The sequence below is a fragment of the Bos mutus genome, chromosome 4, assembly GCF_027580195.1.
Source record: "Bos mutus isolate GX-2022 chromosome 4, NWIPB_WYAK_1.1, whole genome shotgun sequence".
Taxonomy (NCBI): Eukaryota; Metazoa; Chordata; class Mammalia; order Artiodactyla; family Bovidae; genus Bos; species Bos mutus.
In genome coordinates, this window is record NC_091620.1 from 76,051,174 (window position 1) to 76,075,611 (window position 24,438).

General features: G+C 37.0%; 1 protein-coding gene across 7 annotated transcripts in view; it reads right to left on the reverse strand.

The window, feature by feature from the left end:
* Positions 1-24,438, reverse strand: part of MAGI2 (membrane associated guanylate kinase, WW and PDZ domain containing 2) — a 1,472,905-nt gene that overhangs the window by 188,991 nt on the left and 1,259,476 nt on the right. For 5 of the 7 annotated variants that reach the window (XM_070369674.1, XM_070369679.1, XM_070369678.1 and 2 more), the window contains 2 exons: positions 19,943-19,974; positions 13,221-13,410 (listed from right to left, as the gene is read on the reverse strand). In XM_070369674.1, coding sequence (XP_070225775.1) covers positions 13,221-13,410; positions 19,943-19,974 — 222 coding nt within the window. Of the gene's footprint in view, positions 1-4,806; positions 4,849-13,220; positions 13,411-19,942; positions 19,975-24,438 lie in introns of all 7 variants that reach the window. The other 2 variants (XM_070369681.1, XM_070369676.1) reach the window with 2 other exon arrangements.

The following is a 24,438-nucleotide window of genomic DNA, read 5'->3' on the forward strand; positions in this document are numbered from 1 at the left end:
TAACCAGAACCTGTCATCTAATTGTAGATATTCTCATTTTTGCATCGCTGCTGAGTATGGTGAGAAATTGTTCCTCCAGTGGCTTTAGCACCAATCCATATTGCATGAGGAGCTCTAAAATGAGTTTACTGTGTGATCCGTTTTATTTGCTAAGTGAAACTTCCCCCCAAGGAGATGCTGAAACTGTAACAGTCCCAGTAATGGAATTTTGAGATGTGCCAACGTACAAGGGAGTTGTCTTGTGTCAGAGAATTCTGTGATTCCTGGGAGAACTGGAAAGCTTTTCCTTAATGAATGATTCAGGACTGTTTTTTAATTAGGAGAAAAATACAGATGTTTGCTAGTTTTATTTAACTCTGAAGAGGTAAGCAGAGCACATACTGTCTTTCCCCTGTTCTTTGTGTGCACTTTGGTGACATTGCGATCTCTTGACTATTGCTTTGACTGCTCTGATTTCAAACATGGGGCAAAACATGCCAACCATGTCATCTTCACCTTCCACTCTTCCAGGCCGAGATGGCTAGTTTCATGGTACGTGTACGCATAGAGAGAGGCAAAGAGAGACCCATTAGAGTAGTCTGCCACAGATGTGATTTATTTTTAACTTTTTTGTTAATTTTGGAACACAGACTCAGAGGCTGCAGGGCATGGAAACTTAAGAGAAATAGTCAACTGGATACAAAAGTTTAAATGATAGATTGTGCCTTAAGGCAGTAGTATTGTGTGTGTGTGTGTGTGTGTGTGTGTGTGTAAGGAAAATAAGAGTTTTCAGAAAGACAATTTTTCTTTGTTTTCTCCTTCCTTCCCCGTACCATTTGAGCCTGGCTTTAGAAAGTAACTAAAATTACATGCACAAAGCTTGAAATGTTTCTCTTTCTCCCCACTTTGTTAGCTCTCTTGAAAGATTATGATGTTTCTGCTACTTTTCTTCAGTTGCTCTTCTGGTGGGATGAAATGTTTAAAACAACTGTAATATGCTTTATCTCTTCCCCTATCAGTGTAAGGACTTAAGGCAAAGAAGTTCAAGGGCCAGTCTCCATCCCACTGTTTCACAATCCTCACTTCTCTCTCCAGTTGGTTTACAGACCATGTACCCAGTAGGTTGTTAGATGAGGCGGTTGGGTGAACACTCAGTGGGACCTGAGTCGCTCAATGTCACTCAGTCATGCCCCCACCAACATTCTTTTTTTCTTTCTTTTCTGCCTTATTTTTCCTGTATTTATGCTCTTTTTTTCCCTTCTTTTTCCTCTTCTTTTTTCTGTTTGAAAAACCATCAGAGGTGCTCTCAGGCATGGCGTGGTGCAACTCAAGGTGAGGCAGTGGTTGTGAAGAAATGGACTAAAAGACTCAGAAACCTTTTTGGATGCTGGTGTTCAATGGCTAGCCATGGCCAGTGTTGCTGGTTCTTTAGAGGTGGGTCTTGGGATCCTCAGGCTTTATGAAATAAAACATTTGAAGATCCTTGTCTCAGGTGGGACTTTGCATGACCTCTGGGACAAGCTATGGGGATGGAATTTACAACTACTGATAAATCCTGGGATCTCACTAATATTGAAAAAACTATATCCAGGTAGCAGGGCAACCTCTGTCATAATAAAGAAAAGCATCATTTCAAAAGCTGATTCTTATTTTGCATTAAGACTCCAGGAAGACTTCATATGCTCTATGTACCCTTGGTCTAGCTTCTGAAAGATGGTTTTATGCACAATTTCAGGGAAAAGGATAGGTGACTGAACACAACTGATTAATTTTGTGAATGTATTCAAGCTTCAAAAATGCAAAGAATGGCATTTTTATGGATTAATTTGGCACATGGGATGCTGCTGTAAACATGTCAATTAAATTCTGGTACTTGAATCCCCTTTCATGTTTTAATTAAACATAAGCACCATGGGCTTATTACCACAGTCTGGCACAGAGAATGAATTCATTAAATATTTTTTCTACTGGAAAAAATGTTATTTATTTATTTATTTTTTGTTTTTCCTCATAAAAAAATCTAGGAAAAACAGTACTAGGAAGGAACAAAGGTGGTTTCCAAAGAACTCCAGATACAGAATAAGTTAAACAGGAATTAAATAACTTTTATTGCTCAAATCTAACATTACCAGATCAATAACTAATACATATCTGCCTTAAAAGAATCACTTCTCTCCACTTTTTTCTCTTTATAACCTTTGGTGATATGAACATGACCAGACACGGTTTAGCCATAGTAGAAGCCATCTCCCACTCTGCATATGGTTCTCTTCAAATACCCAGGGTTTTCAAATTAAGTCAGATTTTCCCATCCTAAATACTCCCCTGCTCTCCCCATCCTTTTCTCTCTTGGATGCAAGCCTTCCCTCTTTCCTCTCTGACTTACTCCTGCCAGTCTGGTTTCTGTGCTCTTGGCATTACTGAACTGCTCTAAGGTCACTGATGACATCCTAATGACCAAATCCAATGGCCATTTTTTCTTTGCTCATTCTGCTTGATTTCTATGTCTCACTTAACACTGTGGACACACCCTTTATGATCCTTGATTTCTTTTGTTTCTAAACAAGAAAAGATCTCCTTCCAGAAGCAATTTCTAGTCTTGATTTCTGTGGTACTCCATATCCTGGTTTTCTTGGCTTTAGGTGGAGCTGTCCACTCAAAGGCCCTGACTATGGATTCATTGTTTCTTCTTAACATTCTACCCTGGTGATGGCATAATTATCTTTGTTTGTTTATAATATTCCATTATGAATAGCTTGCACGAGTTGCTAAATAAATGTGTCTTAAATTTAATTGTTTCCGATCTAGTGAACCTGATAAACCACAATACTATTCTACTATTGAGATTTCACTTAGCTTCCTAATTACATTAGGACTTCCTACCATTAATTTTGCCTAAGCATCTTATGCAGTTAAATTTAGCAAAATACCTTACAATTATAATAAACAGATCCAAGTCAAAATCATGACAAATAGCTTGATAAAGAACATTTTATAAATATGAGAAGTAGTATAGAAGATCTATTTATTCTGGATGGAGTCATAATTTTTCAGAATAGTTTCCTAACTTGTGTGGACACTTAACAAAATATTTGAATTGGTTCTTAACCTGAAAATCTGGATTGTATGGTAGTATAATACACTCAAACTATATTAAAACTTTCCTCTTTCAAGTAATATATATTTTGGAATCATTTTGCTCATATATCAAGGTTATGTAAGTTATTACATAAACGTAGTTCTTCTCTTTCTTCTTTTGGCTTTAAATATAGTACATTCAGAAGCTGAGAAATGCAGAAAATGTGCTTGTTGTGGCCGTAAGCTAAGATTCAGAATCTCAAATTAAATCTTGCCTTCATTTTGCACCTGTAATTACTAGGTCTCATTTTCCCTCTGGTTCTAAAATACTCTTAAAAACTACAAAGATGTTATAGTTGGTATAAAATATATATTACTATACATATAAATTATGTTTAATTTATAATATAATATATATAATTATGTTTTAAAAAATTTCAGACAAAGCTAAACCAAATACTTTATACATTATCTGATGACAAAATGCTGAGCAATATCTCCCATATTTTCTACAAATCCAAAAAAATGACATGGAAACTTATAGAATGAAATGATCTCAAGCACATATATCCTCCAAGGGGTGTTAGAACATGCTGAGATGGATAATGAGCTGTCATCATGGAAACACTCTAGAGATGTGTGTTGTGAGCCCACAGACCTGAAATAGTACTATTATTATGAAACATTCTTTTCTACAAATGTTTCGGTATTCTGTCTGGCTTTCAATCTAGTGGTCTAAATTGCTGTTCAAAGTACTTCTTAAGAGTAGGAAGATCTAAATCTTCCTTTTCTTCCTTTATTTCCATAAAATTAAATATTTCAGCCTAAATAAAATTAATAAATATTTTTTCAGAATAATTAGGTCAAAAACATTTAAGTAATTTAATTATTACTAAAAGCTCTTAAGCTTCAAACTATTCTATTCTAACTTAAAATACTATTAAAATGTAGCACTTTATAAGTGGCATGGTTTAAAAAAAATAAATGGTTATCAGTATTTAACTGATGTGAGAATAATTTCATTCTACATTAGCAAGTTTATAGTAATTTTTAAGTAAAGTAATTTCTAGTAAGTTCTATGGAAATGTCTAAACCGCAAATCTTTTCAGATACTCTAGCTTATTTCAGTTATCTAGTCCAGTGCTGTTCAATGTAAACAAAATGCAAGCTACATAGGTAATTTAATTCTAATAGCCATATTTTAGAAAGCAAAAAGAAACAGATACAATTTTAATAATATGCTTAACCTAACATATCCAAAATACTATTTAAGCACTAACACAATAATTAGTGAGATATCATATTTTTCTTTTTTTTGGTACTAAGTTTTTGAAATTCAGTGTGGATCTTACACACTTCTCACAGGACATCCAAACTCAGAGAGGCCACATTTCAAGCACCTAGTAGCCACAAGTGTCTAGAAGCTTCTCAACTGGATAGCATGATTTAGTCAATCTGATAGCTTCTTTTGGTACTTGGTGTTTTAATCTAGTCTTTTACTAAAGCATTTTATGAAAGAACTTAATGAATAAATGATTGTTTTCCTTTGACTTTTGTTTCTTTCCTTGGCTGCCATATAGGTCAAATTTGGTGAGAATTGCCCTCTACCTTAAATATACGCTTATGTGGGTGAGTGAAATTAGCATGGCGATTATATACTAAAAAACTGATACTACTCAGAAGAATGATTTGTTACACAAAATGGAAGACGTTTCATTCACAGGACTGTGAGTACTGAAGAATACTTGCCAGAAGAATCCATTCGAAAACTGGTCCTTGGTGGCACTTGTTCTGGATGGGAAAATGGGGAATTAAAATTGAAATTCATTTATGGCATTTAAAAATTCATCTTTTTTTTTTGGTTGCAATTAGAACTCACCCTCAATCATTTTCTTGTGTTTCATGATTTTTTCTCTAAAATCCATGGAGTTAATGGACAGATTTACCCTGTTTTACGTATATGAATATGTCTATAAATGTATCTCTTTCACACGCAGGAAAATACCTGAATTCTTTTAGATTAGAATGGAAAAAGAAAATCACCATTTCCAAAGATTAAGCTTTGATTTTGATGATAAGAGTGCTGATTTGAAAGTAAAGTCAATCCAGAACCCAAAATATGCACATATCTTCGAAATCACACATGATATTGTGTCATCAAATATCAAAATGGAAAGTGAAAACTTCAATCAATAATATGCTGATTTATGTACACCAGTCCAAATATTTTGATCCTTATAATTATTTGGATAGTAAGTTATATATAACTAGTTGAATAAAATTGGTTTATTTTAGCAATAGGGATCCTTCGAACTATGATACTATAACATGTTATATATAACATAAAAGTTTATGGACATGAGTGTAAAATACTGTATATATTCTATAATGTGCATATGAAATACTATGGAAAAATGGGTATTTTATCATTAAACTTAAAAAATTAGAAGACCAAGTTCTGATTGCTTTCTTACTGAGCTTTGTTTGCTTCACTATTCAACACTGAAAATGAAATAGAAGCCTCTTGAGGGCGATGACAGGCTTCCCCAGGGTACCCTGCACAGCTAGTCTCACTTGGTGTGGGGAGAATGAACCTCCCTGCTAGGCAATCTGCATTTTCACAGGAAATAAGCTCTCCAGCAAAACTGTTGTTTTTTTTTTTTTTTAATCTCCCTGTTTAGTGTAACTGCTTAGGATTATGAATTGAGAAATATTCCTTAATCATAAAGATGGAGCTATAACAGGGATGGAAGACTGTGCCCTTCTAAATACCTCCATTAGTTGTAAAAGTGACATCATAATCTTTATACTATCCTAATCTCACTAGGACCTACTTGCCATCCAGCAATTACACTCAGTTTACTGCAGCCCTGATGGTCTCATTTTTAATCATGAAAGTACTTTGGGTTACACTGTCAACTTGTGCTACCACCAAAATGCTCTGACAAACTAACATTCAATCAAGGACTGATTTTAGAATTTACTTCTCGAATTTCCATCCCCTTTTATCCCCTGTCTGAGTCCCAGAGCATTAAGTTTTAAACCAGTGAATTAAGTGAATTTATAAGCTATCAGATTGAATCTAATTTCTAAAATACAGGGGAAAAACATGTCTCCAACCTAACTTTTATTTCACTATCATTATTACTTAGCTATTTCTTTCTCTATTAAAAGGAACCTGTTAGAAATATAATACCATAGTTATTTACAAAGTTACTGAAAAATATTATTTTTGAAATTAGATTTCCCAAATAAAATTTACATATGAAAAACAGCAAGCACACTTAACTGGATTTACTGACTCCTTTACCAACATACTCTAACTGCAAAGTGATGCACAATGTGATATATCAGAAACTCCAGCTGAAAGGCAATTTTTTTTCACAGATTAAACCATAACAAATTAAAGATAGCAATAATGATTTTTCTGAACAAGGTACAGGAAATTAACCTTCATTGTACAGTTGTGGACTTTTTTTAATGCTCATTTCCCCCATGGAGTGTTTTTTTTTTTTTTTTTTTTTTTTTTCTTTTATTTCTGACTGTGCTGTATGACATATGAGATCATAGTTCCCTGACCAGGGATTGAACCTGCATGCCCTGCATTGGAAGCATAGAGTGCTAACCACTGCATTGCCAAGAAAGTCCCAACAGAGGATATTTTAAATGATGATGTTATTAAATTTTTCTGGTCTTTTTATGATTCTAATGTTAAAGTCACTGGTAAAAGTGTCTAAACATTTACATGTCATCTTATTTTGATTTTTCACTAAGATAAGGTAGTGTTCCAGAGAACACTTGTGGGTAGTACTGGACTGCCCACAGGCCACTGGACATCAGCAATGTCCAAGCACATGTGGCCAGGGCTTGATTTAGCTGTGTTCAGACATGTGGATGTTCTACAAACCAAGGTAGCTGTTTATGATTACTGAATAGCTGCCTGCTGCTATGGAAGCCATCACTTTATCTAAACCTTCCCTAAACTATTGGTGTTTCCAGTTTGACTGTACTGAATATTTAGTCACAAGGGCAAAGGAGACTGGAGACAAGAAGGCTCAGCAGAAGCCCTTGCGTGGGCTGTGGCGCTCTGGCTCTGAGCTCAGTACATCTTGTGCATCTACCTTGTGTGCTGTGGTTCACACTTCACACTATTGGTTTCCATTTAGGGTCTCAAGTGATGTGCTGCAGTGAATAATATTTTTATACTACCCCAGCTTTCCAAATGGCTCTGCCATTAGGATGGGAGACAGTGCTAACTACAACCCTTGCTCACTAATAACAAGGAAAGAGCAGCAGAAAAAAAGAAGATGGTTTAGAAATACAACCACCCATTTAAGATGTTATGAATTACATGTGCTTTATAATCCCAAAAGAACTCCACAATGAACGACAAAAGTGCAGGATAAAAGCCATAGATGTGAAAAACACAATGGTCCATTTTTGATCAGCTATGAATTATAATTTCATTTCAAATAGAGTACTAAAAACAGTCTTGTAGCCTTCCTTCATTATGCTATTTAACTGGCCTGTGGTTGCTCTTGATTGCTACCTTCAGCACGAAACTCATTGCTTATTACGGATTAATGCTTCCTCATTTCTCGAAAGAAAAATTGATTGTGTGAGCTCATTTTGAAGAAATTCCAGAGGAATTTCTGTTCTAAGGAGGTCCTACCAGAAGGCACATTATACTATATGGGTCCCTCACTCTTTTACAATCCTACGTTTGAGTGATGTCTTACTGCAAAAGAGTATGGACATGTTGTACCTCATAAATTGTTTATTTATCATAACCAAGGTTCAATGTGAAGAGAAAAAAGTTTGAACAACTTCAGTCATAATTCACCTTGGGTTCCTACTAAGGGACACAATCATGAGGGAAGAGTTTCAGGGAACAAGGGGTGTTCTTCTCTCTCTCTGTTTTCACTGGCTTGCCTGCTCCAGCTTCTGAGATTGCAGTGTGGAGTGTGTTTAGGAAATGGCCCCATGAGCTGAGGGGACAAACTCTAAAATACGTCTGAATTAGAGAAAAATGAAGCAGCAGGACATGGCCCTCATTCCTAAATTATCAAGTTCCTTGGCATGATCATAATCTTATTTTGTAAGATTCCAAAATGAGCCACACTCATTTCTTTGGGAAGCACTTTGTATTCCCTTGCATTAAGAAGAGGAGCCAGTATGGCCATTCTTCTGCAGTTATGTGAGTACAATCTGTCTTAGGAGCAGAAAGACAGACAAAGTTAACTCTTTTTTGGTCCTGTGATTATTGTGACGACGAATCTGATTTATTCTCTGTGATAAGCATGAGAAGTTCTCTTCACTTAGATTAGTGAAGCCTCACCACCTACTTTTTCTGCTTAGTTTGCCATGCTCTGCACTTGTACATTTGCATAGTTTTCTGGGTATGGAAGGAGTTCTCTGGGTGTTGGGCTACCAAGACAAGTCACTGCATACGTCTTTACCTCAAATTGGGGATAAAAGATGTATTCAGGGAGCCAAATAAATCAGTTTAAAAGAAATTATTTATCTGATTAGGCTTTAAAATTTGTATTCACAGCCTGTATATTTAGATATATGCTTTTCTTGGACAGTAATGAGGTCTATCTCTTTAACAGATTGTGTAGTAAAGGAAAGTCATATAATTTATCATTCAATGAGGACAATCTGCAGTGTTAAAGGGAGCTATTAATTATACCAGGACAACACAGAGCAGGGCTCTCCCAGGCAAATGGCATGCACAGTCACCCTAGATAGTCTTGGGGTAAGTAGGACATTATAAACTGTCTCCTATTATATTAGAAATATGTGGTTGAAACATGATGTAAACACATATAGAGAACAAGTGGCAGGAGGAGATGGGAGGGCAGAAGGCAGGAAGGACCTTCAGAAATAGTCTTTTCCCCTCAAAGTCAGAAATGGTATATGGAGCCCAACATTTAGAATGTTCACATACAAACCGACACAGTTCAAGCCTTTCATCTTGTGACTGCAAAGAAAATTAAAGTCCCTCTTTCATGAAATTTATGGAAAAAAGACAGAGAAGGGAAAACTTAAAAATAGCATGGCTTATCTCATTACACAATGGTGGGTATTTTCCTCTGCTTTCAATTTTAAAAAATCCAAGTAATGGAAACAGCAAGAAATCAATTATCAACAGAGACTGTTACACAAAGGAAAGTGAGATTTATGTAAAAGACTTAGATAGGGATGAGGGTGGGTAGATTTTTGCTGTTTTCTGGGAATTTCCAGTAATAATATAGGGTGTCAGCACTTGAAAAACTAACATGAAAACCCAGAAACCCCACTGGTCAAAATTTCTTTTGGAACTTTTTAGGCATGGTTCTTCTAGTATGTTTATAAGCTTATGTGGAATGAAGTTAATCAGGAAAATTTTTCTTTTTGCGTAGAGCTTGCCAGTAAGAACTAACAAGATTTTGATAGTTAAAAGATGTTTAATGCAAGACATTCTTCTGATTAAATATCAATTCTGAACATGGAACGACCCAGAGGGATGGTACAGGGACGGAGGAGGGAGAAGAGTTCAGGATGGGGAACACGTATGCACCTGTGGCAGATGCATGTTGATGTATGGCAAAACCAATACAATATTGTAAAGTTAAAAAAAAATTGCAACACACACACACACACACAAATGATGGGTCTAATTGTCTAGTTATATTTAAACTATTATCTGTACCAACTGCAACATTTTGCATGTTGAAATACTGATAACGATTCGCTTACATAATAAAATGTCATTCAGAAATTGCTTCTCTGTTTGTGTCCCCACTTTCACCATAAGCCTCATGTGAGTGGAGATCATGTCTTGTGATTTTCCTCTCATGGCGTGCCCAGCCGAGTTCCAGACACACACTGTGCTTCAAACAGTCTTGTGGATTGATGTGGAGCCTGGGGCTGCCACCTCTGGGCACTCTGCCTGACGCTCTGCATCAGAGGCATTGCCTGGCCTGCCAGATGGAAGAATCTTCTCTCTCTCAAGTCCCATGTCATCATAAGATCTTATGAGGACCCGAGGTGTTTCTAGCTTTTCCTTACATAAGCATGTACCTGCCATGTTCTGTTTCCTGTGGCTCTAGTATCCTATGGTTGTCTATGTTTATTTAAAATCACAGTATGTTTCCTCCCAGGAATACATCTTTATTAAGATGTCCTGTGCATGCACATTAAAATGTCAGCATAATCTAATTATGAGCCAAATGAGGCACAGCACCATTTACATCATTTGATAAGTTTCCATCATTTGCAGAGGACTAGTAATTTGAATCCAAATACTTCTTGACAGACTGGATGTAACAAACATTCTGTAGCTCTGCAGAGTAGAAGCTTGTGGGTGCAGGTACACTCTTTTATTTGGTAACTGCAACCCAGTTTTAAACATGAATTTTAAAAAATCTGCTCAGCGTTAGATTTCATTGTAAAAGAGGATACCATGAGGTCATTACAGGTCAAGGAAAATGTGAAAAGATTTGGTTTAGACACTTTGGTTAGGATTCCCTTCCATACTTTCCTTGGTCCCACTGATTTTCCTCCTAGGAAACAGTTCGGAGGTACAGAATAAAAGGAGTCGTACCTAGATATTATGCATGGAATTCAAAAGGATAGAGTGGCTCAATATGGGTCTTTTGTTTGGATGCATACATTTTACAAGGGTTAAAAAAACCAAAACTATTAGAAGATGATGAGAAATACTTCCTCTGTTCATTAAAAGAATGCATTTTTGGCATTTTTCTAAACATTTAAAAGAGATAATGAGACTTTTTCACACTTGGAAACACGATATGGATACAGGGCAAAGGTCTATGTGAAGCTGAGAAAAGCAAAGCGAACTGATCAGCTGTCCAGAGATTAGAGAAAGTGGTGCCATGTTTTTGTTTTTTTTTGTTTCCTTAATCTTCAGAGCAGAGGTTTTCTTTCCTTGACATGATTTCTGTGTTTCATTCACACTCCATTTAGTGTTACAAAATAACAGGACAGAGAGAGAAGAATGGGAAAGAAAATGGCTCTTTTGGCTCCTAAGAGTTGTGACCCCGAAAACATCATTGTGTCCTTGGAAACATTAGAGAGAGCTGAGAAAACAAGACCAACGCGGTGGGGAAGTGGGGGCGAGGAGCAATGAAAAGAGGTCCCAGCAGAGGCACGGGCTGGGCTGACAGAAGTGCAGGGGCATGGGCCGGGCAGTCAGGATGTTTGTCGTTCAAGTGGCTGCAGACACAAAGGGGTACAGAGCTCCCGGAGGAGGACCGAAAAAGAAAGTCACGGAGGTTAAGGCAGATTGCTTTGCGAGGTTTGTCACAGGTGAGGAGTGGAAAGGCAATGAACAGAAGGAGCATTGCAGGGGCTGGATAAAGAAATCAGAATTTGTTCAGGGTTAAAAGAAGGTCATACACCATTCCTTTCCACAAAGAGTATTAGACACCATAAAGAAAAGACAGAATAAACAGCAATGCTGCCTTTGTCTTGGGTAATAAAGCTTGCATTGGTCAGGAAACCACAAAAGGATGGAAGCAAATGACTAAAGAAGGGCAACAGGAGGAAGCATCTCTTGACATTCCCTAAATGTAACCACAAAATCCAGCAAGCAAGGACAGGAGGATATGTTCCCCCTTCTGAGTTAGGACTTCTGCTGTATCCTGATCTCTACTCATTTACACTTAGTTTTCTTATCTCCCAGTTAGTGAGAGCAGAACATAGAACTCAACTTGGGTGTCTCCTCATGGTGCTAAAGGTCAAGCAGGTATTTAATAAATACTTGATTATTGAAGTAGAAAAGGTATTAAGAACTGTGCTGAAATCATTCCTATTTTTTCAGTATAATGACCGTTAACACCATGAATTCATACTCTGTATTACACAGTGAAAAAATTTATTCTATCAGAGCAAAGACATTCTAACTACAGAGCCCTTTGAAAACATTTTAGTTGTTCAGCCAGAAGGAGAAAAGTGAAATACACTAGCCCTGACACAGCCAATTATTTTTAAAAGGGTGGCAGGGTGTTGGTGGCAGGGGGGAGGTTCATTTTGATGAGAGTGATTTCTCAATGGCTTGCTGTCCTAACTAGTTCATCAAGTAAAATTACTTTTACAGAGAGTTGTAGAGGATGGGGAAAGGGTATTATGTCTACTTTCTCCCTGACCAGCTGGGCATATAATTCTCAGCCCCTGAGCTCATCAAAGAGTAAGCAGATTTGAGATCCTCTGAGATCACACACAATTTAAAACTTGCTATTCATGCTTCAGATGATAAAGGTGGAAAGAAGACACTGGTGGAAAACCGAAACAAAGGAAATCAGCAGACTGTAAACAGGAGCACCAGGAACCAAGCACCGCTCTATAGGCTAGTTTTCTCAAGCCATTACTCAAGTTCATATCATACTGTGTATTTCCTTCATAGATTATACATTCAAGCCATTTGGATTCCTGTTCTTTAACGTTCAAAAGAGATGACCTGTTAGGTGGTGAAAAATGGCTCAGTGAATGCATATGCAATATTAAAAACCTTTGTTTTCTAATATTTATAAAGTGCAATGAAATGATTTTAGAAGACTTTTAAATAGGGTGACAAGTGCCTACACAATATTTTATGACTCAACTTTCAAATGGGCCCCAGTGCATTAAATGAAGCAGAAATTTCAGGTAGAAATGATTGGCACCTGCTCTTTGCTTCTTTTAGAACCATTACTTTCACCATCATGAGTTGGAAGGACTTGGTTGACATTTTAATCACATTCCTAAAATCTTCAGTGACTGCATTCATGCTCTAAGGAAATCTATGCTTTAGACTAAGATCAGATTAAACATAAAAATCCTAACTATTTCTTATTATCTGGTGGCTTAAATAAAGCTAGTCGTCTTTCTCTACTGCCTACCCTTTGCCCCCTTTCCCCCCACATTCCTGATTTTCTTAAAGGATTTAGGGAGAAAAAGGAGGAAACAAAATTTAAACCCAAAAGATATGAGCTCTTTTTGAGTTGACATAGATTTTTTTCTTTTTTAAGGAAAAGTTTAGATCAGCTGGCTTTACTTTAGAGATAGGTTTTGAACCTCAAAATATAAAAATCACACCAGATCATTCCATCCTCAATAAATCCCCTGGCAGGGCTTCAGCTATTTGTAATACGCTCTTGTTTTATGTGGCTTTCACTTACGCCTACTTTCATAAATGGCTCTCGATTTCTCGTAGAGCTCATATGGGTCAGGCTTCCTTGGGTCAAAGGCCTCTGTTGAGTCAGGAAAGGAACTCCTGTGAAGGGCGGGTGGGAAGGGCAGGTTCTGTGGTATGGCCGGAGCAGATAAACTCGTTTGAGGACTGCCTTGGTTCTCCCATCGGTCCATTATCTGTAAAGCCAAAGAGAACAGAGAAGATGACTGACGATGAACTCTCTTTCTTGCTGTTTCCCTTGTCACACACCACAGCCCTCACATTTAAGTTCAACTTCCTTGTCCTGCAGACTTTTCTTTTACAAAACATTCAAAACTTCGGTATAAGTGCCTTGAAAGAAAAAAATTCTATTTCTATGTAATAAAGCACCATGGATGGTTATAAATACATGTGTTGCTTGACTTTTGAATGCAAACTTTCATAACCTTGTCACCTACCAGCTAGTAATTTTCAGCGAATCACTTAATCTCTCTGAATCTGTTTTTTTCTCCCTATAAAATAAGACACTGTATGTATTTCAAGATAATTTATCTGTAAGTGCTTATAACTGTATGGTATTGTTCCTTTTCTAAGATGGCTCCAATTCATGAAACCGTTTTTACTGAAGAAGAAAATAGTCTGCAGGTATTCATTTGACACCTATACACATCCAAACCATTTCCTATACTTGAACATTCAATCACTTTCCTCATGGTTGGTAAGTAATTATACAACCCTTTAGGGTTTGAGTTGTTCAAAGTCTTCTATGAAGCTTCATTTACTGCTGATCTAGTGGTTTCTTCTCCAGAATGCTGCTGCTGCCACCATCATGATTTATTAACAATCTGTAGAATACTTTTTAGTTCACCAAGTTCTTTCATTTACATTATCTTCTTTGATCGTCACTATGGCCCCGTGAGGTAAAGTGAGGACTCATTTTTTTTTATCAAGGAGAAAGCCACATTCACCAAGATCACCTGTTTACACGACCAACTTAAACAACCAATCGATTTCTCTTTCAAGCTCAACTTCAGCTTTTCAGTTTTGACTAAACCTGTTGTATGTAGAATGAGATTATCTTGTTTGAGATTTCAAACAAGATGCCCTCTTGTTTGAAATTTTGCACTGAGTGTAGTCCTCGGGATAAACGTCACTTTCTAGTGGGGCATGGCGGCTCTCCAGCTGATCCTCTTTCTCATCTCCACTGATGGTCCCTCCTCTCATTCCCTAGAACCCTACAGGTTCTCTCCCTTGCATATTTTCTTTCTTTTTCTGCTTGCCAAGTTTACCTATTTTGTACTCTCCCATCTCTCATCTTCATTATACCTGGCTACTAGATTCAGATGAGGCCCCTCCCTCAGAAGGCCTTTGCTGACCATTCCTGATCTGGTTACCTGTCCCTCCCGGGTGCTCCCATGGTACCCACTACCCACCCCTTACACGCAAGTGTAATTGCAAGTCCACCTTTGTCTCCGCACATAGATGACGCTGGGGACAGAGATTGCGGGGGACATAGTCTCTCTCATTGTTGCATTAGCAACACACAGCAAGTACTCAGAAAATGCAAATTTAGTGAATGGATGAAATCAGTAAAATATGGTCACCTGTTCTTTCTTGAAGACCAGTTTTGATACACACTATTTTGAGCTTGGCAGGATTATAACTTTCTAGTCTCTACCGCACTGCTTTTGTTTTCATAACAGCTATTGTTTGGTTAGGGCTTCAATGCCAGCTGTCACCTATCAACAATATATGTTTTAAAGCTGGAGAGGATGTGAGATAGCATATAACACAAAGGTCCCTGTGACCCACTTATGTACCTAGGATTGTGGCAGGGGTTGGACCATTCAGCAAACTGGGCAAGAAATGGGTCACTGACCCTTCTCTCAGTGCTCCTGGAGATAAGGCCTGAATATTTGAGCTTCTTTGAAATTCATATATTGACATTCTAACACCCATGGTAACACTGCTAGGAGGTGGAGCTTTGGGGAGATAATTAGGTCGTGAAGCTGGAGCTTTCATGAATGGAACTGGTGCCCTTATAGAGGAGACCCCAGAGAACTCTGTAGTCCCAAGACCCAGGTGAGGTTACGGCCATCTAGGAGGTGGGCTCTGACCAACACTGAATCTTCTGGTGCCTTCATCTTGGACTTCTAGCTTGCAGAACTATGAGAAATATATTCCTGTTTTTATAAGACACCAATCTATTTTATCATAGCTTTCAGAAGAAACTAAGAAGACACTTAGCTTCATTTTAATTTGTTTACTTTATGGGCTACTGACCAAGATTTCGTTTGAACAAAGGTTCTATAACTAACAAAGATGGAAAACCCCTAGCTGAGTTCAACTCCCTAATATTAAACATGATCTCTAGGAGCACAGAGAGGTCCAGCAGCTGTCAGTGCCCGGCCCTGGGTCAAAAACAAATCTATATCTATAATGGGAGTCCTTTTTTTTCTTTTAACATAATAATACATTGAGGGGAATAATTTGTAAATTTGCTCAGAGTCTGGCCAATTTTCTGCTCAGTGACCCTTTAGCTCCCATTTAGTAAAAATCTTTAAATATGCACTTCATAATTCACTTGAAAGTAAAATTTGCCTAGGAAGCCATTGTAGGTTCCTTTGGTCATCCATTCTCTGTGCCTGTGCTCTGACAGGAAGACCCACACTGTGGCTAAAGGCATATTCTTTTTTATTTTTCATTTTAACTGACTTCAGGCACCATGTGGGTGCATTTTGGCTGTGACTTTCTCCCTTCTGTTTCTAAACATAAGATACTTAATTCTAAAAAGTAAATAAATTAGAAATATGGTCTGAATCACTCAGTATCCCACTTGTCATCAAAGGGCTTCAGCAAATGTCTATTTATTTCTTCTATCTTCCACGGAGGGTTATCTGATTCTCCCATAAGTCTTGCTAGTATATATATTGTTCATGTACAGTCACTGGAGCAAACATGCTTCAGGTGAAATATTAGTATTAAAAAACATTCTTAAAACTAGAAAATAAATAATGCTTTTGGCACTGTTTAGGAAAGTTTCTGTGGCAGATAGAAAAATTCTACAATGTCTACAGCACTGAGATGGAGAAATTTGTTGAGTCCAGTTCATGCTTAGTAAAGCATTCACAGTGTCTTGCTGTGACATTAATCAACCCTCGAGTCACTCTGTCAGGGATTTGTAAGACTGTAGAGCAGATAATCACAGTGCCCATGAAATTACTGAAAAAGAAGACTCATAGTCCCTCACTCCCCCACCCTCTTATCCAGTCATTTGAAGTTCAGACCTAGAAGACCATGGTGGAAACCCCCTGCTGTGGGATCACCGCCCCCTCCACCCCCACCCCCCAACCCCTGTTCTCTGGAGCTGATGTGCTGATCTGACAGCATCTTTTTTTTTTTTTTAACTGAAGGATAATTGCTTTTGCAGAATTTTGTTGATTTCTGCCAAACATCAACATGAATCAGGCATAGGTATTAAGGGCTTCCCTGGTGACTCAGACAGTAAAGAATCTGCCTGCAAATGCAGGAGACGTGGGTTCTATTCCTGGGTTGGGAAGATCTCCTGGAGAAGAGAATGGCTACCCACTCCAGTATTCTTGCCTGGAGAATGCTGTGGGCAGAGAAGCCTGGCAGCCTACAGTCCACGGGGTCGCAAAGAGTCCGACATGACTGAGCAACTCTATTGACTTCCTAATATTTTCTTAGATACCTTGGTCTCTGCACTTTTGCCTTCCAGCTGGGTTACCTTGTACTCACTAGTTCCTCTCAATATTCATGAACCACCTAGACTCTTACCCCAACTTCTTATTCCACTTAATGTCTTCCTGGCCTTGACCTCTGAAGAGCTGTGTTACCTGCCAGGCGTTTATCTGTCAAAAAGACTTCTGATTGGAACTTTCCACAGTCCTAGCTGTGTCCTTACCTATGCCAATATTTATAAACACTTCACTAGAGTAAGGAAAAATGGAAACCAAATTGTTTTCTTTATCTGGGAGAAGACTTGTATTTCTATTCTCCTTGATGAATGAGTGAATGTTTTAACTGTATGAAAATATAGTCACTGAGATAGCAGTGGACAGAGTAGACATATAATTCACGATGGGATATCAAAGAGTAAAACAGAAAAAAAATCGATTATGGTGTGGTCAATTTTTTTAAACCCACCTTCTGATTCTAGGATGCACACTGAGAATAGAGAGCTTGTGAACAAGGTAAGTTGTCCTCCCCATGAAAACTAGGAACTGCTTGCTACCTGTAGAAGCTAGGATAGTCTAAACACACTTCCTTACTATTTTAGGGCAGGGCTGGGAGATGAAGACATTTGGCTTGATTCAGTACTTGGAGAATGAACTTGTATTCCTTCCAGATGAAGAGAACAAGAACCCACTACAGTTGGTGTATTACTTGTTAAACAGAAGTGGCTCTCTTGATGTGGATTAGTTTTAGACGTGGATCAGTAGGACAGAAGAAGGTCAGAAAGTGACACAGGACCAGGAGAAGGGGTGAAAACATTTCCTTATCCTGATTAACAATGTCATCAATCCTCTTCAAAGGAGAGAGTGCATAAATCCAAATACTGTGGGTATGTATTTATATATTTGTTTAAGTAAATAGTTTTGCAAACTATGTTTATTCATTGAGTGATTAATTTGTTAAGAGTTTATTCGTGGAAAGTCTGCTTTCTAGAATGACAGTAGTTTATATTTTTGAGCATGTCAGAGGCTCTGCTTTAAGCACCTTACATGGATTAAGTCATAGACTCTTTACAATAACCATGAGAGGAGTATTATTATTATCCCCATTTATAGATGAACTTGAAATACTGAAAGCTTAGCAGCTAGTTGAAGGCAACCTAGCTAGTAAGGAGAAGCACAGTTTGAACACAGGCAGTAAGCCTTCAGAGCCTGCACTCTAAACCATTTTACACATGGCCTGTCACCCGAGTCCCTAATCTGAAGAGTTTCTGGTGGATGCACGGAGGACATTACACTGACAATCCTCTATCTTCATTTAGCTTAGGACCTGGAAGTCCAAGTCCTACCTTTTGGAGGGATGCCTGGGTTCAGGATTAACTTTAAACTGAGTTCTATGAAAACCCATTTTTGGAATTATTGAGTGTGGATGTAATTAGTGTAATGACAGCAGATACTATAATTATGCCAATGGCATTATTTGTGTAAATGTGGTACATATAAGGAAATCAGTAGATTATTTAATTGTAGCACCGTGATGAAGTTGCAAGATTCCTTCTTAAATTAGATAAAGATATGTGTAACCACAGAACACAGATTTTTAACTCTGGTGATGAAAGGAAGGAATTATTCAGATTTTGGTCAAGGCAAAACAAATTTCATTTTAAGTATTTTTAAACACTTCTTTTCAAAATCACACGTATCACTAAATACTTTAACTAGGCTCAAAGAAGACTAGTTTTCTCATCTGATATACTCTGTGGACCAGATGAGCTGAATCCCAAATAAAGACATGCTTGGTATAAAAGTTCTGAGAGCATGGGCCTCTCATCACCAGCTCCCAGTTTTCTCATCTCTCTTTGAAAGAAACCTGGACCTCAGGCATACTCCAGAGCTCAATAATATTTTATTTTCACATGTCTTCAAATGATTTTAAAGCCATGTTATTTAAATAAGCCAGTTATTGCACTTGAAAAATATGCAAAATCATATTATGTCCATTTCTCAAATGAAAAAACGAAGCACTTAAATATTCCTTCAGTAAAAGGGGGAAAATAGGAGTATAAAATTAACCCAAGAAGTCCCTACTCACTGGCCAAATTAGGGGCCACTGGTGTCAGAGCTACTTACTGTGAGAGGAAAGAAAAGTAGGTGGAAGACGTGATTCCCTGAGATTTTGAGTGTTTTTTTTGTTTTGTTTTGTTTTGTTTGTTTTGTTTTTTTGTTGTTAACTTGAATCACTTTGCACAGCTCTCTTCCACTTCTGGGTTTTAGCTATCTCAGTTAAGGTTGGCTATTCTAACACAGCATAGAATGGGACCCCAGAAAGCTAGTCCCAGCTCTTGGGACTTGGACAAACTGGTTTCAATCAATGGCAAGTAAAGATCATCTCCAGCTGGGAAGGCAACTTGGCTAAACTTGTATCACAAAAAGATTAATAAAATACCAGTCTCCTACATTAGCATCAACCTTTCAGGACAGCTGATAAAGAAACTAGGCTCAGAGAGACTAGGTGACAGCAGAGATCACCAGTTTCTGAAAATTCAGAGTACCACTTTGAGTGACTGTCAGTTATGGTGGAAAAACACAAATTTTTTCACAGACACACATGTATCTGTGTGTCTTTGTTTAGCTCTGTATGCATTAAAATGTAAATATAAACACAAATATATATACAGCTAAATTTCTTGAGGGTCAGATTTAATTTGTAGGTCAAGACATCTGGGTCTATAATTTGTATTGTTTTAAAAATTCAATGCAGTAAGAAACTATGGTATTTCTGATGGTGAAAACAAAGGTTTCTAAAGAATTTTCAGCATACCATACTGAACAGTGTTAATGCTTGTTTTGTAAAAATGTAAAAAAACAGAATAATCTTTATAGGAAAGCAAGACAAGTTAGTTTTTCACAGAGAATTTGTTCTTTTGACATCAAAAATCTCAAAGGAGGAAGGGATTTTGAGGTTATCCAGTTCAAATCTTACTTAGTGAAATTGTAATCTAACTAGTAATAAAGAAGAAGAATTTCAACTTACAGGCTTTGGGGTTTTCCATGGAGAAAAGAAACCTGCAATAAAGAAAACAATATATGAACTTTGAAAATACATTCCACTACCACTTACAGGTAGCATGATATTAAGACAGCCGCAAGTACTTTATATAAGTTAATAGTAAACAACAACAACACATTCTGCCTGGCTGCACAGTTTTTCTTCAAAGAGAACAATTTTATTGTATTATATTAATGATTCTAGGAATATTTCTTTATTTGGAAGCTGAGGATTCTGAAGCCCAGCGATGGTGAGGAACTGTGTGGCAAAAGATCAGTCACTTTACAAGAGCTAAGGCTGAGTCATCCCTCGGGATTTCTGTGGCACAGCCTTAGCTGTGTGTGGATGTGGGTATGGGTGTGCGTGGGTGGGGTGGGAAGAGAGAGAGAGAGGGGGAGAGAGAGGGAGAGAGAGGGAGAAGGAGAGGGAGAGAGAGACAGAGAGAAAATGAGAAACAGTGAGGAGGGTAGAGAGGGACAGACAGAGAGAATATAGATAGAAATTAAGACTTTTAAAGGTTAACACCTGTGATTAGTATAATAAATAATTCTGCTTTATGTGGTTAGAAATCAATCAACAAGCCTTCATTAATCCTACATTTTTAAATAATGTATATACTTATATCATGAATAGATTCTACTATAACTGTATATGAGCCGTTTCTCCCACTGACTTCTCTACAGCATATATATATTTTATTATCCCTGTGCCCTAGTGACAACACAATGTTTTTCATGAAGAAGCAGCTAAAAATGTTTGTTAATTGAGTGAATCGTGTATCATCAAAGACAGGAATCTTTCAACTCATTGAGCTCTTTCAATGATCACAAATGGTGTGACGGTTGAACTGACTTTGTTTGATCTGAATGACCTTTAAGATAATTAAAAGTAAAGGACAGATTAATTCCTTTTTCCTTTACTGTTATTATTTTATCATACACTGACCCCAGCAAGCCAAAACACAAGCCAAAATACAGAACAAAATTACTTTCTTCTCATACCATCTCTCCGCTCTTTCAATGACTTCACTCATGTTAATATTAGGTGGTGTCTGATAAAATGCCCAATAAAAAATGGAATGTTGAAAATATGCCACGTAATGCTTATTACCTTTAAAACTTGGACTGGCATAGAATGGGCCATGGTTTTCAACTATTTCCATTTATAGGAAATATCCACAGAAAACTAGACACACACTTATCTAGATGCTGAAGCAATCCAACTCAGGTACAGTATAAACACTAATTTAAATACTACTTGCACCTCAACACAAATGTTGTAAATAGCTGATGCTGCATTTTATGAAAAGAGTGAAAGCATGTAAGCCATCATATTCCTCAAGTTTCCTTGGAACACAGAGTTAAATTTAATGCTGAAGTATAACAACTATCTTACCTAAGGAGATGGGTGGAATTGGCTTACTTTCTTGTATACTCTGTATGTATGTTCTTATTTCTCTTTCCAACTATTAAAAAAGTTCTATTTAATGTGTGGCTTGATTATAATTTAATTGCAAGGATTTAATCACATCCTTTTTGATAATAGCTGAGAGTGAAATTACAGATAAATAAATATATTTATCCCTGACTCATTCTGTAATGTAAATGTAATGTAAATGCTAATGAAAACTATTTGACCAATAATTATAAAAGTGAAAAGCATTGTGACCTATTGGCCAATTAACTATTATTCTCATTGAAGGATAAAATTTATTTTCTGTTTCATGGAACGGTCAGCAATGGTTCTTTTGAGAAAAGATGTCATTTATACATTCTCACAATGTTCAAACATTCAGTGATTTCCTCTGCTTTCTCTGTGTTCCTCCTTTTTCTTCTTCCTGCAGTGCCAGAATGGATTTTGAGTATTTGCTGCTTTACATTTGCTAGGTGCTGGGAGTTTCTTAGATTACAGATGTATTGAAAATGATTTCTTTTTATGGGGCTCTCATCTCCACATGGGGCATTATCTTAAAAGATGATTATTCCTCCTGTGGAAAATGTATAATCATGGGACCTCTTGGCAGCTACGGTGCCAGAACTGAAATGGCATAATAGGGACATTGGTTAAGATAAGACAAGGAAAGAGGGCCATTTAATTGGACCACCTGTCATCACTGGCACATTGGCTTCCTCTTCTTTTGAGGTTGTTTTATTCAGTCTGACCTCAGACTATTGGCATGATGCAGGACTTCTCCACTGTGCCCATTATGGCAGTTTCTGAAATATGCCTAATGCTGAGTTGTGAGGAAGAGGCTTCAATCTCTGAAGCGATAGCTTCACTTTCTGAGTCATTGTCAGAAAGAAGCTGCTTGTTTCAGAGTAAGTAATGTTAGGTAGCAGAAATAATATCAGAATAGATTTCCTTAAAAATAAATAACTTACGTGAGTCTTAGAGTTCCTTTGGCAAATTAGCAATCATGCTATAAACACTTAAATGAAGATGAACAGAAAACATTTATTTTGCAATACAACATTGTAAAGCAATTATCCTACAATTAAAAATAAATTATATAAAAAAATGTATGTATAGAACAGTCTTATGAACTCTGTTGCAGAGGGAGAGGGTGGGAAGATTTGGGAGAATGGCATTGAAACATGTATAATATCATGTATGAAACGAATTGCCAGTCCAGGTTCGATGCACGATACTGGATGCTTGGGGCTAGTGCACTGGGACGACCCAGAGGGATGGTATTGGGAGGGAGGAGGGTTCAGGATGGGGAACACATGTATACCTGTGGCGGATTCATTTTGATATTTGGCAAAACTAATACAATTTGTAAAGTTTAAAAGTAAAATAAAAAAAAATAGTGTTGCAATGGAAAAAAAAAAAAGATACGTAACTCTTCTTTAAAGATTTAATTGGTTGGCAGTTTGCTGTTCTGATAATTGTGTAAATAAAATGCAAAAGAATAAAAAAAGAAAAGAAAACATCTATTTGGGGTATACCCAATTTGGCCCAATTAATTGACAAAATCATGTTTTCTACATGATTAATCTCCAGTTTTCTGCTCGGCTTCATTGGAAGAGCTCCATAAATACTATAATAGCATGGGTCAAATGATGCAGGTCAAATGCTATAATAATGTGGGTCAAATGATTATAAATGTACAATAAATTTTTGTAGGGATTACACCTCTAAGAAATCTAGTCTATTGCAATTAACATAAAATACCCCCAAACAAAATAAGAACTTTTAAATCCTTATTTCTGGAACTTTTCTTTTTTTGAAATCATTCTGGCCAAAATAGATCACAGGAGGAAGACAGGCTTGGTTTGTTGAGACAATTACTTTTGGGTGTCTCACCACCTACACTCAGGGATACAGGATGAGGAATATAGATAGCTTTTTCTTAAGCCTGTCAGAGCTGATAGTCCTTTTTACAAAGGCAAATTCATAAAAAAGGGATTTTTCTTTAAAATACGAATAAAACTTGCTTTATATTTCAGTTTATTTCTGGCCTTTATTTTCCCTACTTCTATAGAAAGTAGAATATTATAATTTTCTTATAGAATTAAAATTTATTTATTTTATTTATTTATTATAATAACTTAACTTGTTTTCCATACTGATCATTTATTGAAGTGTGTTGAGATCCAACCAGTCCATTCTAAAGGAGATCAGTCCTGGGTATTCTTTGGAAGGAATGATGCCAGAGCTGAAACTCCAGTACTTTGGCTACCTCATGTGAAGAGTTGACTCATTGGAAAAGACCCTAATGCTGGGAGGGATTGGGGGAGGAGGAGAAGGGGATAACAGAGGATGAGATGGCTGGGTGGCATCACCGACTCAATGGACATGAGTTTGAATGAACTCCGGGAGTTGGTGAGGGACAGGGAGGCCTGGAATGCTGCAATTCATGGGGTCACAAAAAGTCGGACACGACCGAGCGACTGAACTGAACTGAACTGAACTCTAAAGACAATAAAAGTGAAAGACCTCAAGAAACAGTTATAAGCTAACTGAAACATGAGTAGGGACATTTTAAAAAGGAAAAAAGTAAGAGAATAAATGGGAAAATTTAGATGCAGCCAATAAGGAAATTTCAATGCATTTAATATGAAGCAGAAAATTAAGTTAGATCTCTAAAATCTGTCTTCTTTAGAACAAGAAATAAAGTTAAAATATATTTTTAATTCCTCATGTAAAAGCACAATTAGATGGGCAGAGAAACAGAAACACAGTACAAATAGCTTAAACAGAAATTCTGACGCTTAAAAATGGAAGAGGAGAGAAGGCAAAACCAGTTTCATACTGAAAGTTAAATCAAATTTACATATCAACTAAATACAATTTTAATAATTATAGGACTATGGTTGCCCAGTTAAATATGAATTTCAGATAAACAATGAATAACTTTTTAGTATGTCCTGTAGACTGACTGCATGAGACATACACTGCATAGGACATACTTACATTAAAAATTACTTGTTTATCTGAAATTCAATTTAATTGGGAAGTCTACATTTTCATTTTCTAAA